Source organism: Pavona decussata, unplaced genomic scaffold, assembly GCF_977016875.1.
Source record: "Pavona decussata unplaced genomic scaffold, jaPavDecu1.1 SCAFFOLD_77, whole genome shotgun sequence".
Taxonomy (NCBI): Eukaryota; Metazoa; Cnidaria; class Anthozoa; order Scleractinia; family Agariciidae; genus Pavona; species Pavona decussata.
Window position 1 is genome coordinate 888,119 of NW_028145495.1, and position 16,510 is coordinate 904,628.

Here is a 16,510-nt window from a genome sequence, read left to right on the forward strand (position 1 = left end):
GATATCAAAGGTCTCTTAAACGAACACCTCCAAAAATAATGCACGATGTGGAGTCGTCACCGTGGGTGGAGCTGGTACAACTCAAAATTTTTGTGCGGATGTGTGCCGCCTGCGACTCGTTTCTTTTCGTTTTCTAACCCGACTTTCTTTTGTTACAGACCAGAAGACACAATGTTTCCCCTTTTTACAATTTCAGGGCAATATTTGTGCTTCAGAGCAACCCCGCTTAATAGTCTTTGTGGCGCAAATTCGCACGTTACCTATTTAAAGTTCCCACCCCAACCCGAAGAGTTATTTCCCGCCTTGCGGCGTGGTAGCGCCGGACACCTTTTGGCGGACAGGTAGCGCCGGTCCGGAATGGTTGACTAGGAAGTAACACTCTTAGTTAATGAATTTCCCTAGGTTTGGTTCGTGACCATTTTTGTGACAGGCTTCCCAACTGTTGCCTGTCTTAAATAGAAGAACACGTCTTCAAAGAGTCCCTTCTAGTGACGAATTTCGTCTTTTCTTTGATCTTGTCTAAGGCGCTGTATTGAAAGGCACCCCTTTCGCGTTTTCGTTGTTCGTTAACTCTTCTGTATCGCTATTAACGTTTGTTTGATTTCCAAAATCATTCGCCGAGAACCAGCCTAACACACACCCAGCGTACACAATAGGACTCTTGTACCCAGTCGCTGCGGCTTGACGCGCGGCCTGGATTCTGCGCATGGCTGATAAGTACTGACCGCTGGTTTGAGATCGCTGGCCAGTCTTGCAGTACAGTGCAAAGTCTTCGCAGTTGCTACCCACTATGTTGAATTGACCAAATCCTTCCTGCAGTGCCTCGCGCGCTCGCTGAAGAACAGTTTTGATGTCATCGCTATGCCTTGTTGTGCATGTCCCACGTGGATGTCCGCTGAATTCTTCATCGCTGACGCCGTACTGATAAACGTACCAATCGGAATTGACGGATCCCAGGAAGTTCTGAAAGTCGCTCTCTACGATCTCTGAGCTGTCCATATGACCAGTTTCAAGAGGGGTTTGAAAATGCACCACTTTTCCATCGCCCATGTAGATACCTATTCAAATAGATAACAGATTTCATTTCGTAATACAGTGCGCATGTCAATGACGTCTCTTCGCAACAGAGTCAAGAAATTCAGAGGACCTGTTTGTGGAAGGGACAGAATTAGGGAGTTTAAGCAACTACTATGGCGAAGGCAACGAGAACGTCACAAAACAATAGGATTTAATGACAAAAACAAAACTCTGCCCGTGCATTAACAACTTTTGGTACATTTCTTCCCCGTACTACACCAAGCAACAACGTGAAATGACCAAATTCAAGGTTTTGTGGCGAACGTTAGCACACGACAGTGAATATTTTATTCTCTTTCTTGACTAGAACACTGTCCCCACCAATTCTGTTCCTGGATAGTTCGGCCACATTGTACAAGTTGAACGAGGTGGAATAATCGCGAGATAGAGTTCGAGAAACTGTGAACTTATATTTTCAAGTGACGATTTCACTTGGGCAATAAAACAGGTCGAAGAGTACGGTAATAAATTTACGACACAGTAACATTGACAATTTTCGTTAATCAATATAGGATTTTGCTCGATCACGGGCTCATCTTCACCGGTGTTGCAGCTGAAGACCTTAATAATTGCTTTTTAATTCTTTTCAGGTGAGTATTAAAATACTGCGTCACTATGGGGCAAGGTTCGGGTTGTAACTACAATTTGTTTTTCCGCGACAAAAAATAAGTACCGAAAATTAAAAGTGGTGATTTTTTGGAAAAATTTTCCTGAAATGATTGCGGGAACATGATAGAATTTGTTTTGGACCTGAATTTTTCATTTACGCACTTACATCAAGCGGTTTTCCTCAAATAAAACGTCAGCAAAGCGTAGTTAATTAAGGCGGCCCGTTCCTATTTATCGGCACGTTGGCAACATTTTCAATCGTGCTTTTTGACAGGAAAGACTCAACCGGGATTTCTTTGAGTTTTGGCACCCTTAACGAGAAACGCTTGTACTTTTGGAATATTTTATTTTATTTTGTTATGGTAGTTAAAGTTTTTAAGAAACCAGCTTTTACTGAAAACCTTATCAAAGTGTTTTTCGAAAAGTGCCCAAAATCTTGAAATCTGACGGCAGATTTTTGCTTTATTTTATCAATTCTAATAAGCCTCCAAGCTTCGCATCTGCAAGTTTCTTTGCAGTTATGGCCATACAACGCACTGCATACTTTGAAATTGCTAATGCACAAATATACCGCAAAAGTGCAGCTAGACTGCCTCTCATCTGACTAGTCAATGTCGCTCAAATATTTATTGAAAGCAATCAGAAACCTAAGGCGAACACCATTTGCACTAGAACATGTGTAATTTAAGTTAAACTTCCAGAGTGGAATTATAATATCTTATGTTAATCAGAATTATCGCCCATCTGTCTTTTAATTGCCCCAAAATTCTTAGTATTACAGCACAGTTTAAAGTTAAGGTTGGGGTTAGTGCAAGCTCGGTACCGAGAACTTATGAAGAGTCCTTAAATCATAAAATATACGTACTTTTCCGTTTCTTGTCTAAGCTTTCAATTTTCCTTGCAACTGCTGACATTCTATATCATCACTCCAGAGGGAAATAAAAATCTGTCGAATTTTTTAAGCCTTTCTGTGTAGTCTTAATGAAACGTTTAATATCGAAAGGAAGAGCATTCTCTAACTTGACTTCAGCTCATTGTACTAACAGTTTGTATCATTTCTAAACCTTTTAGATTTATTATTATTCCAAAGTAATCGCCTATTGTTTACAATAAGAAAAAATTGTATGTTACTAAGAAGTGGGGGGGGGACTTATTAAGGTGACGCAAAATACTCTTACCGTGATGTGCATAGCTCACAGAACGAAATACGTAAATATGATCTCCTGCTAATGGAAAAGAGGTAATTTTCTCCGCCTGTTTCATTGCTGAGAAGCTTCGAATCACTAAACGTTCTGTTTTCCTTCGATGGAGAGTCGTCTGGCCACCTGCAAACTAAGTTGTTGCGTTCTGGCATCGGTCCAAACGCTTCTCGTTTGGATATGATTATTAATGCATTGACGGGAGCCAAATCCGTAAAAAGAAAACATTTTCGCTGTTTCTGCGTATCATTTTAAAAGGCCCGTGCAAACGACAAAGTGTCACACAGGAATATTGCATTTCATAATGTCTCCCCGTTTGCGCGCTCATATATTCAGAAAATGTCAGTTTTTTCTCAAAAATAATTTTCCTCACACGACAAACCAGCACAACATGTGTTTGCCAACATATAAACCTGTCGAGATGTACGCTTCGCCGCTCTGGTAGGTTTTTCTAATTAATTATATTTTGTTCAGAAAAAAATGATGGGATTGTACATTTTCCTCTAACGTTGAAGCGCAACAGTCGAACCTCTTTATTACGGACACCAAGGGGACAGGAATAAGTGTCCGTATTATAGAGGTGTCCGTTTTAGAGAGGTAGGCTTTATATGGATTTCGGTCTCTCAGGGACCAAGTGAACTGTCTGTAATAGAGAGGTGTCCGTATTATAGAGGTGTCCGTTTTAGAGAGGTAGGCTTTATATGGATTTCGGTCTCTCAGGGACCAAGTAAACTGTCCGTAATAGAGAGGTGTCCGTATTATAAAGGTGTCCGTTTTAGAGAGGTAGGCTTTATATGGATTTCGGTCTCTCAGGGACCAAGTGAACTGTCTGTAATAGAGAGGTGTCCGTATTTTAGAGGTGTCCGTTTTAGAGAGGTAGGCTTTATATGGATTTCGGTCTCTCAGGGACCAAGTGAACTGTCCGTAATAGAGAGGTGTCCATATTTTAGAGGTGTCCGTTTTAGAGAGGTAGGCTTTATATGGATTTCGGTCTCTCAGGGACCAAGTGAACTGTCTGTGATAGAGAGGTGTCCGTATTATAGAGGTGTCCGTTTTAGAGAGGTAGGCTTTATATGGATTTCGGTCTCTCAGGGACCAAGTGAACTGTCCGTAATAGAGAGGTGTCCGTATCGTAGAGGTGTCCTTGAGAAGAGGTTCCACTGTAGCTTAATTTAGGGGAGACCTTGAAGCCGGGCGGGGGGGGAGGGTTTTAATCAAACCAGGGGGAGATAGAGTCTTTCAATCAAGCTGCGTTTCGCTCACTGTTAGGAGTTTAAACTAGGGTAAACTCCATGACGAGACGTTTTTCGGGTTTTTGTATATGTTGTTAAACACAAGCCAATTGAAATGATTCACGGTTAACATCAAAAGCTATACGAAGGCCTTAGGACCTGCTTACATGGACGGCGGGTGAGCCGCCGGCGAAAGGGCCCCCCGCTACCCTGAGCAGGCCAACTATTCATACATATGGCTTTACAAAATACACTGAAATGTTTACATGCAAGATCGGTTCACTCGCCTACCAGGGCCAATCCTGGCGTGCTAGAAACTTCACATGTAACGGCTGGGCTATGTTTTAGCTTGGCTGAGATGATAACCCAGGCCTGACCCAGGTTACCCGCCCTCCATGTAAATGGCCCTTAGTTGACTCAACACAGGTATTTTTTATGAGCAAACGCAGAGTGTAAAATAGCACTAACAATCAAGAAAAATAGACAGGTGTTGTTTCCAGGTTTATTTCTTCTTCAGCGACCTCTTCTTAAAGTCTAGCTGAATTGTTTCAACATTGCAATAGATAAATAGTTGGTTAACCCACGTAAAAAAAAAAAAAACATTATATTTTCCCTCGTTAATGTTACTGTGAGCCGGTTTCAGCAACTGCTCTGCTCAATAACAATTTCGGTTTTTTTCCTTGGAAAATGCCATGTTGAATCCAGGTTTGCAGGACGCGCAAGTAAACAGGAAGAATATTGGAGTGGCGTTTAACTGATTTAGGTTGAAGATAACAAAGAAGCCGAATGATAATGAAGTAGAAAATACAAAGACAGCAATAAGGAATAAAAATTAGAAATAAGAATTAAAAGCTAGCTAGAAAAACGCTCTTTGATACGTTGCTTAAAAATTAAAAAAAGAATTTATGTCTTTAAAAGACTGTTCTAAAAGGTTCCATTCCTTAATACCAGGCGCGGATCCAGGATTTTGAAATGGGGGGGTGAATTTTTGTAATAATGTAATTTTTTATAGAGCCAAAGCCTGGTTGAGGTGTTTGAGGTCTGTGCAGCGAAGAGCTCTCAAGGAGCTTATTAACGTTAACAACAAAGAAATTATTCTCAAAAAAGCAGATAAAGGCAGAACAACCGTCGTTATGAACGGAGAAAACAAAATCAATGACGGACAGAAACAATTGGATGATAGAAATAACTGTCAGCCACTAGACGAACCAATGGTTAGAGACACATCCCAGAGAGTTAAACACCTCATTAATGCCCTTCATCAAGCAGGGTGCATAGACGAAATGACGGTTAAATGGTTTAACCTAACACCAAATCCGCCTCGAAGCCCAGTGTTTTATACCCTCAAAAATTCACAAACCGACATTAGTCGGAAGTCAAGACCTATCATATCTGGGTGTGATGGCCCAACAGAACGCCTATCATCATTCGTAGACAAACTACTTCAGCCAATAGCACAAATACAGGACTCGTTTCTAAAAGATACGACACATTTCATAAGGTTTATTGAAAGCACTAGGGTGCCTAGAAACGCTTTTCTAGTCTCAATGGATGTCACTAGCCTTTACACGAATATCCCACAGGAGGACTGAAAGAATCACTATAGTATGCAACGCATACGAGAACTTTCATGCCAATAATCCTCCTATGGCTACAAATTTCCTCAGAGAAATGCTCAGCCTTATACTGAAGGAGAACTCCTTCCAAACACACGGAACTGCCATGGGCACTAAAATGGCAGTAGCTTTTGCCAACATCTTTATGGCATCTATAGAAAAGGAGATCTTAAGGCAGAGCGTTCACAAACCACTAATGTGGAGAAGATTCATTGACGATGTATTTTACTTGTGGGATACAAACAAAGAAAAAATAGAAAATTCATTGAGCGAGCAAATTCGTACCACCCTACTATAAAGTTTACCGCTGAAGTCTCACAATAAGAAACAACATTCTTGGATACAACAGTCTATAAGGGACAGAGATTCGAGAAAGAATCGATTCTCGACGTGCGCACACATTACAAACCTACTAAAACATTTCAGTACACAAACTACAACAGCTGCCACCCAGCAGGCACTTCTGAGGACAAACGCTTCTAAAGTAGTGTTTGACGAAAACATTAAAAACTTTAAAACACGCCTGGTATCGAGAGCTTATCCTAGTAACCGGGTGGACAAAATCCTCTCCGAAGTTAACTTCGCAGAAAGGAAGAACGCTCTTACACAAAAACAGAAAGTGCACAAGAAAATTCTACCCTTCGTGACACAATTTCAACCATCACTGCCATGTTTGAAAAATATTCTAATGGACACTGAATGGCATTTAATCAAAACCAGCCGCTACTAAGAGAGATATACAAGGAACCTCCCTTTATCTATTATAGAAAAGGGAAATGCTTATTAAAGAAAAATTATAAAGGCTTTTATCAACACAATGGGCACACAGCGGGAGTCGTGTAGGTCTGTCAACCCCATTTCAACAGGCTCAAAATGAATAAATTGATTGGTAGAACCAGTCATCGCTAATGCACATTCTCCACCTCAATTAGAGAAATCAAATATTATTTCAATATTTGACGGATAAGGAAAAAAAAAAGGAAGGGGGCTCAAAAAAAGGGGGGTGAAAATTCACCCATTTCACCTCCCCTGGATCCGCCCCTGAATACCCTGGTAAAGGAGTCTCTTCTTTCCGTAGTTTGTTCGTACGCGTGGAAGACGGAAATCTTTCTTTCTCTAGGTATTATAGGAAGGGATGTTACTGTTCTTAAGATTGCATACCGAGTCCTCAGTTTTCTAATTTGTTGTTTCTTTTTCGCGGTCTCTTACATAAAGTCGAAACCTCAACTGCGCTTAAAGCTGCAAAAAGTTATGAATTTTTTTTTTTTGGAGGATAATGGTAGCGTCCCACGCAGTCGTTTTTTTTTTTTTTTTTTTTTTTGGGGGGGGGGGGGGGGAGGTAATACGAGTCCCCTAAAAGCGACTGCGTGGGAGGCTAGGATAATGGTTTCTTAGGATAAGAGTTTGGTTTTCTGGGAATTTTTCTCGTGCAGTTATTCCCAAATAAGACAACATGTAGCTCCTTTAATACAAGAAAATGTAAACAAAAAATATAAAAAAAGTTAAAGTTTTCGTTCTGTTCGGCTGAATAATTATTGTTCCACTCAATCCGTTCTCTGGCTTAAAACGTTCCCGCATTACTAATCATTATTCTCAGTTACAACAAGGGACACCTCCTATATCTTTTGCACATACTCATCAACAATATTGTTGATCAATCTGTCTTCGAAAAAGTTGGCCTGTCTATTAATTGTCATCTTCGGCAACTGTCGGCTAGCCTTCTTTTCATCTTCGGAAGTTGTCGGTACTTTAGCATTTTTCTTTAGTAACTGTCGGCCAATCGTTGCTCCACTGTATAAAATTTCTTTTTTTGTCTTCTATCTGTAAATACAAAGCTCGCTAAATATTAAGCTATCAATAAATCTCCTGGCAGAAACGTCGTGCGGAAAGTTTTCAGTCATTCAGCTATCATCTCAGAATTAGTTCACCAGCAGAGATGTCGACAATCAAAACTGCTTTTAGTGGCAGTTTGACTTACTGTTCATAATTAAATTTCTGATATCCAGAGGTAGTTTTACTATATAAAAAACCGGCTTCGTATAAATCCCCATTAAATTGCACAAATATTCGTACGCTTGATTAATATGTAATATTTTTCCTGCTTTCAGTTGCTTCGTATGGTAAAGTTGATACCTGTCATATTTTTCCCAGGATAGCTGAGAGAGCTTGCAACTGTAAAAAGTGCTTTCTTGGTAAAAAAAATTCATCTTTGTCTTACGTTTCGGCTCCAACTTTTCAAAAGCATTAATTACCCATGAACTCGCTGAATTTATCCCCTCAAACAGAAGACCTCTTACGTTAGAGACAATCAGACTTCTATATAGACACAGGTGGACTTTGAGTTGCGGCAGGTTTCTTTGGAGGCTTGTACACAAAAAACGCTGGTTGGTTATAAACCCGAGTACTTTGATGTTCCGCCTCCACCCCATGCTCCTGCGGTTGACCCTCTTCGTTTTTACCGGGTTTGAATGAGCCCGTGTATCGATGGTTCCAGCGGTAAAGTATAAACACGGAAATCAGAACTACTATCATAGCTGCAAGCACTATCAGTATGATGACCCAGGCCGACACGCCCTTTGGCCTTGGGGTGGGGAGGTCCTGCTGCATTTCAGGAGGCTGGGTCTTAAATTTCGGCAGATTCCTTTTCGGAGTTGTGAGTGTAGAAGAAGGTGCGGTGCTTCTTGTTGTACCTTCAAAAAAAGCAGACCAAAAACAATGCAATTGAATACATGGATACTTGTTAAAAAGCGCTTTAAAGTCCAACTAGGGGGCGAAGGGTTAAGAGATCAGACCTCAACGCCGAGAACTCAGTCCTATAACGAACAGCGGTGTTCTTCAATTTCCACATGGCTAGTAACCAGGCTAAATAATAAATAGTGTAACGTGGTATAGGAGCCATTGGAAATTGCTCGACGTTTCAATGATATGATGATTTAACCAAGACTTGAAGATGTGTTCTGTGCTTTAGAGTGAGATGTTTAGGGCTCGAAGAGCTTATGACCAGGACGGTAAATTTCCCAAATCTCTATTCAGGTTTTACATCCATGAATTTGGCAGAATATATGATGGTTTCCTTATCAAGAGGCCATGTATGAATGAATGAATGAATGAATGAATGAATGAATGAATGAATGAATGAATGAATGAATGAATGAAAGAATGAACAATTGATGACTGATCGATTGATTGATTGATTGATTGATTGATTGATTGATTGATTGATTGATTGATCGATCGATCGTTCAATGTTCTCTCAGATCGATTGATTGATCGATCGATTGAACGAACTAACGAATAAACGAACGAATGAATGAACGAACGAATGAATGAATGAATGAATGAATGAATGAATGAATAAATGAATGAATGAACGACTGAATGAACGAATGAATGAATGATTGAATGAATGAATGAACGAATGAATGAATAAAAGAACGAACGAATGAACAAATGAATGAATGAATGAACGAATGAATGAATAAAAGAACGAACGAATGAATGAATGAATGAACGAACGAACGAACGAATGAATGAATGAATGAATGAATGAATGAATGAATGAATGAATGAACGAATGAATGAATAAAAGAACGAACGAATGAATGAATGAATGAATGAATGAATGAATGAATGAATGAATGAATGAATGAATGAATGAATGAAGTAACTGCAATAAAATTTAGTTTTAAAGACCACAAGTAATCTTGTTATCTATCTTATATATCACCTTCAGTAGGTATTGATGATGGCTTACAGCTGTCTGAATCGTCTTCACTAGGGGGGCAGTCAGACGTAGACCCTTCCGCCGCTTTGCACTGGCTCTCAAAAGTGGACAACGACCAATTACTGGGCCAGGCACGCTTAACTCGATCAGTATCTGTTATCGAGAATCCTTTATATCTTAACAATGCATTATCAAGCACGTTGAACTCTTCAAAGTGAAACTGTTTCAAAAAACCTTTAAACGACACTGATTTGACCTTTGCAGGGAGAAGTACCTCAGGGGGGGCACCGCCGTAGTAAATCACGTTTGACTGGTTGTTGAGATTGAGTCTATAAAACTTCCCACTGGTATTTCCGGTGGCCTTTCCAGTATTCCCCCTGTCGAGGATGACCGTTAATCGCGTTCTCTTGCGGCGGATCTCCACATAATGCCAGCAGCTATCAGATAGAGCATTCTTTCCAGTTTCCAAGACAACAGGGACTGCAGTTTGAATAGAATAGGACACGTCGAAATTGGTCAAATTCTTGTATAAATTGCTTGTAATGGCCCTGGGTTTGATGTTTCAAAGAGCGGTTAACGCTAAGCTTAGATTAAACAACGATTAAGTTAAAGTCACCTAGCGAGGTAAGGTAAATCATTATCGGGAGCAGGAATGGCGCAGTGGTGAGAGCACTCGCCTACCACCAATGTGGCCCGGGTTCAATTCCCGGGCTCGGCCTCACATGTGGGTTGAGCTTATTGTTGGTTCTCATCCTTGCTCCTAAGAGGTTTTTCTCCGGGTACTCCGGTTTTCCCCTCTCCTCAAAAACCAACATTTCCAAATTCCAAAGTCGTACTGGAGAGTGTCACTCCCCAGTTAGTGCTCTGCGCTGAATACATTGACACTTATTAAATAAATAAAGTTATTTTATTTTAACCTCAGGTTAAATCTGAAAGTCAGTGAAGAATTCTCGAAGGCTCGACCTGATTAAAAAGTAAAAGTGAGAAAGGCCAGGTGGAAAATCTGGAAACTGAGATGACATCTGCTAATCAAAACCATCTGCCATAGTACCGTCTCCATCCTGTGGTCATATATGGCTTACAATCTATTAAAAACTCTTCAGGCACAATTTAATAGTCGAATGGCATAGCCTTTTAATTTCATTTTATTTCATTGTAGTTGTAAGTTGTCTCTCTGGGAAGATCCGTGCAACATAGAGAGGAGTAAAAACGCTGAATCTGCACATTGCACGGAAATCAAATTAAATTGGAAAACTGTTTGAAGAGAAAAGAAACAATTCCTTTCAAACCATGACATTTGATCTTAGGTGATCATTTCCTTTATTCTGTAGTAATATATCAAACACGAGGAGGGATGTGTCCCCCGATTTCCAAACACCTAGAAGTAGGTTGGAAAAACGAGGCGCAGCCGAGATTTTTTTTTTACCAACTTCGAGGTGTTTGGAAATAGAAGGAAACCCTCTTTTGAGTGTTTGATATAGCTTCTCAAACTATTGATAATTCTTGGAGAAATTCGAAGCGAAAGTTCACAAAATTTTATGATAATTAAGATCACATTTCTAAACCCCCTTCACGGTAGAGAGTGTCCAGGCTGACGTATCTGCTTTCTTGAATATGGCGAGGACAAGCTTGCTTTATTAACTTGAAATCGGAAGAAAAACTTGACAAAAGCAACGAAAGCAGAGACGTATAAACGAGACAAAACTACGGCTAAAAACCTTAAGTCCCACCAGAATGGCAACTGTGATTTGAGCCGGCCGCCCGACTTCAAACTTTATGAACTGTAATTCATAACATTTGGCTATATAACAGTGAAATTAAGGGGAGGGGAGTATGCTTTTTTGGCCGGACAGTGTCCCTTTAAAGGGTTAAAGCGGCAATAAGCCAGCTGATGCTCAAAGAGATCCTTAGCGACTCTTAAATGAACCTCCGTCGAAATGTTGAAAAGACCCTTACATTCCTTAACGCGGTTGCAGAACAACTTACCTTTGCCGCCAAGATTAGCACGCACACGCATACTTCCATTTACGAGTTCTACAAGCAAATAGTCTTTATCTTGACCCATGTAAAAAATTAAGCCATCCTTATCTTGTGTTAGGAACATAAAATCTATGGAGTTCCTTTCTGTTGACAGGAAAGGGCTTTTGTCTTCAAGGCGCTGGGAAATATAACCTCCGCTCTTGTGGACATTCATAAGGACAACGGTAGACTCTGGTGAACAATGACAAAAATAATCATTACGAAGACCGAGATTGACAAAGTTAGAATTGATTGAGTGCCTTTTGTACATGTTGGTTTCTTGAACCACAACAAACGAGAAAGTGCAATGAACCATGATATTTGAAGGGAAAATTGACTGACTTAAATGCGGGCAAACGTAAAAAATAACAAAAATCCGTGAAGATTTCAAAGGTAATAGATTTTGACCTTATGCCACTTGGAATCAGCAAAGTCATGTTTAATAAATCGCTCCGCGTGTTTCTCCATTTTTTCAAAAATCCGTTAAGATTTTGACCTTATGCCACTTGGAATCAGCAAAGTCATGTTTAATAAATCGCTCCGCGTGTTTCTCCATTTTTTCAAAAATCCGTTAAGATTTCAAAGGTAATAGATTTTTGGCTAGTCTGTGAGTTTACTAAACCAGCCATGGTACACGAAATCGTAAAATGAAAAAAATGAAAAAATGAAAATAAACTCACGGATTAAAATGAACATGAAAACTTATCATCTTTGTGCTCTCGAAGTAAGACTCCTGACGGAGTTTTCCAACGCCAACGCTTTTTAACGTTTGACCGCACTCAAGACTGATACAAAATTTTGCAACTCGTGCTGAGATTGGAGGAAGGTACGTGAGCCAGATATTACAGAAACATTACAGGACAGAGAGGGAAACTAGGGGCGTTGGCTGGGATGTGTGAATTTCACTTAATTTATTTTTGGACATCGTCTAAACGGAAGTTGATTTCCCGAGACGTCCGCAAACCGTCAGTATGACGTCACAGGAAGTCAACTGAGCGTTCCAACGTTGTATTGTGTAATGGCGGCTGTTGAATATTCAGTATGGTTTTCCTAAGTGGCATTTACAGGCTTCCATTTTCACGGCGTCAAAAAATAGCTTAATTGAAATTCACATAGCCTAAGGGCTGTACTGGGGGTCTCCCTCTTTGTCCCCTTATTTTCTCTTGATTCAACTAGTTCCTCACCCTTTCTGCACCTTTCTCCTTCGAATCCAGTCCCCGCGCAATCACACTCTGATTCCCGTATTTTGTCGATGCATCGACCGCCATGGTAACATGACTGGGCATTGCATGCTCCGGGGCAGCTCTCGTCAGCATCAGCTGGCCGCTTGCGTATCTTTGCTCTTTCCAAACGACCGTTTGGAGATCGATTTATTCTTATGTCACCAATACATCCTTCAAACAGTCCAAGGGACAAAGAACTATAAATTTAACAAGGAAACAGAATATTAGTTGTTAGCGTGCATTTGTTTGTTGGTTTGTTTTTTTGTTTGTGGAAAGCACATCTCCATTTAGCTTGCTGGACGTGCTGTGTAACGCTGTGAGAATTTTAATAATTTATTTCAGTGTGAATTAAAAATAACAAAGCAGTGACACAACCATCATTCATTTATGTTCATTTAGCAAATGAAAGTTTTATCAATTTCACTGAAAAATCTGCCCCTGAAACATGACAGCTACATAGTAAATAAACTGTCAAATGAGTTGGCGATTTTTAGGAAATACGGTCTCAAATCGCTCGGTCTCCAAGCGCGTTATAACGCTTTCGTATTTTTAATTATTGAAACGTTCGATTTTTTGGAGAAATCATTGCTTTTGCCAACTTACACACTTGCATATTTTAGGCTTGATTTGTGTGTAAAGTATTAAGCCAGGAATTCGCTGGTGAAGCTTTGTAGCTGAAAAATTTGCGATAATCACTAACAACATGACAGTCAAGTAAATATCAATGTTTTACATTACCCCGTATCGAAAACTTCGTCGAATAGTCGAGGATATGACCATTTGCCTTTCATCATTGGAATTCCAGCTACATACAAGGGGCCGTTCAGGGAAGACTCGTCGTTTTTAGTGAATGTAATGGAAGGTTCTGTCGGGCGAATATCATCAATGGAAAATATTACTTCTTTCTCAGATAACTCAATTTTGACCTTATGCCACTTGGAATCAGCAAAGTCATGTTTAATAAATCGCTCCGCGTGTTTCTCCATTTTTTCACCAATCTTCGCACGAAAGCGAGCGCCTTGGTCTTTGAGAACAAACAAATCCATAAATTGATCTCTTCCGTCAGGGCCGTCTTGGTGGAAAATCAAAGCATCTTTGTGTGAGTTTGTCTGGAAGAAAAACTGCAGCGTTGCATTAGGGCTCCAGTTCCACGGCTCGTACACGGCATGCGGAGCTAGTTCGGCGCTGTGCTTAGTAAACCGGCCAGAAAAACGATAACCTGCGTTGCCTTCAACAAGCACTTCTACCGATGTTAGTAAGGCCATCATCAGCAAAAGGAATACCATAATGTCTTTTAACATGGTGTGCCAAGCAAAGCTGAGCCCTGACCTTGTATCACAGAAGAGATTTTACTGAAAGTCTTTTGGCATTCTGTTGGCTTAAAAGCAGGACTTCCTGCATTGCGTTTTAATAACCCGTAGAAAACAAGTTGATTCGCCCGTTCACGTCAACTTTGAACCGCATAGCCACTATCTACCGCTTGTGACAACCTCATTGGCGAATATTGGTCTGTTCTTATCTCATCAAAAAGCGCAAATTTCGAGGACCAAGTAAAAAATGAAAAAGTAGCTCTCCGCAAACAAAAACCGTCATAAAAATTTGAAAGTATTAATTACTCTTTCCCGTAGATACTTGCAAATACAGAATTGAGGAACGACCATTGCCAACGCGAATAGTATTTTTTTTCCTTTTTCACCTGGCCCACGCATTAATGCTTTCATTATTTTTGGTTATTACCCGAAGCTTTAAGGCATCAAAACTGTTGTATTGTGATGTAATTTTCTCTTTAACCACTCAAAATCCATTTTTGTGCCATAATATCCTTGAAATAGCACTCATTATCATAAGGTAAAATAATACAAGTGAAAACAAAAGTTGTCATTCATTGTTTAAAATGACCTCGGAAATGTGAAGGTTACTCATTCGACACACTAATTTTGAAGCGCAATTGTTGACAAATATCGAGTAATTTTCTGTTCATTTTGCGAATCAATTCATTAAAATTCATTAAAAATTCACAGCTTTGTATATGAATATTACGTGGTATCGTTTATTTGAGACAGACTTAAACTATAAATGGAAAGTTCTTCGGCCCACGAAAATTTTCTAACATCACGTTTTGCCGTTACGTGCCTTTGTAGCACTGTGCGCAGTACAACAGGCTGCAGTGAACGGGAACGCGGGAAAAGAAGCCCATTAAATAATAATTCATAATCACTCAGCCTTATGTTTTGCTTTGAAAGTGTCTTCGTTAAAATAAACATGATCTACATGGTCGTGGAAGTGTTACAAATTTTATAGTGGCGAAATTTTGTGTTCTTTGGAGAGACGCTGCATTCCCCATTTCAAGTCTGATTAATACAGTATTTACTCAACGCAAGTGGAAAATCTCCCATCTTACCCAACAATAGTAACAAAAATAAATGAAAAAATAATACCTTTTTATACAACTCGCGATTGCATCTTCCGGTAGCTTATCAATTGCTAGCCCACTTGATCTAAAATTTATAGTTAGGTCCATTACAATGCATGTCAAATTTTCCGTTCTAACAAGCCTGATTCCGATAATAAAACTCACTGGTTTATTTTTCAAACGTATGTTTTATCAACCGTCGTTTGAAAAACTAGTAAATGAAATAATATCTTGCTATGAACAGAGAACGAAAAAAGTGTTTCATTTTTCATAGTTAATGCTTTGAACAACGGTTCATAAAAAAAGCGTAACAAAATATAAAATTAAATGCAGAAGATATTTATTAATGCGTACTTTAGTGATTTCAAACTAAACTGTCTAAACAACTAACATTATATTTGATTCATGAATCTCCTTAAAAAAAAAAAACAACTATGAAATTGTTCAGTGTTAAAACATGTTCCCGATTTATGTCTACTTTCAACGAATGTGATATGAACATGATATTAAAATAATGATGGTTACGATCATACACGCCGATTAATAATCACTCTGGCATTTGTCACGACTTTAAAAGAAATCTAGGTACCGAGATCAGGAACCCAGCAACTAAAACAATCAATAAATTTTCCATTTCCCTCCAATTTATATAAAACTCATCGACATCGAAATTTCTCCTTTCGTATACATGCCTCAAACAAACATTGTGTTATCAATAATATAACAATACTTTTAGGAGTGCTCCTTGCTTGGAATAAATAGTGTCGTTATCTACAAAAGATACCCTCATATCGCCTTTCCATTCTTCCCAATTTGTATAGGACTTGTCGCCATAATGGGGGAAGTTGCATCTCCGAGTAAGTTGTTCTTGACGACTCAAAGGAACATTGGTGAAAAAGAAACGATCATTGTGAGTACATTGTTTTGACAACTTTGTTTTTTATTTTATCGCCTGAATTGCTTCCTATTCTCAAGCCATCATCTTTCTCACATAAAAACACCTGCCACTGTATTTACTAATTTCAAGAGGCTGCGGTTATCCTTTTTGCTGCTTCAACAATTAAGTTTTAATTGAGACTGCTTGATGCCTCACTTAAAACTTGAATCGTGTGGAGAATGAACCCTGAAGAATGGTTCAAATTTAGAATGACTTAAATTGTTTGTCGCAATGGTAACTAGAGGCCTTTTATTTCAGTAAAAGACTATCTAATCCTTATTTAAAACTTTCAATCTCGCCTGGAGGAAAGTCAAGCTCGACATAAAGTATAGGCACGTAATGCGTGCAAAGGGGTCATTCTTTACGATTTCCTGTTCGTTCCCAGTACTTCGTGGTACTAATCCATAGATTTCAGATTTTTTTATTATGCACTATTTCAAGAGTTTACTACAAAAGGAAAT

General features: G+C 39.4%; 2 protein-coding genes across 2 annotated transcripts; both read right to left on the minus strand.

Annotated features, from left to right (window-relative positions):
* Window positions 1-23: 23 nt before the first annotated feature.
* On the minus strand, window positions 24-3,371 carry LOC146476419 (uncharacterized). Its single transcript, XM_085114530.1, has 2 exons — window positions 2,865-3,371; window positions 24-1,058 (listed from the first exon to the last, which is right to left on the minus strand). The coding sequence occupies exons 1-2, from the start codon at window positions 2,947-2,949 to the stop codon at window positions 520-522; spliced, it is 624 nt and encodes a 207-aa protein (XP_084970656.1). The 5' UTR covers window positions 2,950-3,371; the 3' UTR covers window positions 24-519.
* A 3,682-nt stretch (window positions 3,372-7,053) lies between these two features.
* LOC146476420 (neurexin-1-like) lies at window positions 7,054-14,300 on the minus strand. The gene is made up of 5 exons (XM_085114608.1): window positions 13,438-14,300; window positions 12,661-12,896; window positions 11,444-11,668; window positions 9,461-9,937; window positions 7,054-8,423 (listed from the first exon to the last, which is right to left on the minus strand). The coding sequence occupies exons 1-5, from the start codon at window positions 13,998-14,000 to the stop codon at window positions 8,050-8,052; spliced, it is 1,875 nt and encodes a 624-aa protein (XP_084970734.1). The 5' UTR covers window positions 14,001-14,300; the 3' UTR covers window positions 7,054-8,049.
* Between the last annotated feature and the right edge of the window lie 2,210 nt (window positions 14,301-16,510).

Excerpts from the sequence above, each read along its gene's own strand:
- LOC146476419 (XM_085114530.1), bottom strand. The coding sequence starts at position 2,949 with ATGAAACAGGCGGAGAAAATTACCTCTTTTCCATTAGCAGGAGATCAT. Across the intron at positions 1,059-2,864 it reads TGTGAGCTATGCACATCACG|GTATCTACATGGGCGATGGA; the intron begins GTAAGAGTATTT and ends CTATTTGAATAG.
- LOC146476420 (XM_085114608.1), bottom strand. The coding sequence starts at position 14,000 with ATGTTAAAAGACATTATGGTATTCCTTTTGCTGATGATGGCCTTACTA. Across the intron at positions 12,897-13,437 it reads GACGAAGTTTTCGATACGGG|TTCTTTGTCCCTTGGACTGT; the intron begins GTAATGTAAAAC and ends TTAAATTTATAG. Across the intron at positions 9,938-11,443 it reads TGCTAATCTTGGCGGCAAAG|TCCCTGTTGTCTTGGAAACT; the intron begins GTAAGTTGTTCT and ends TTCAAACTGCAG.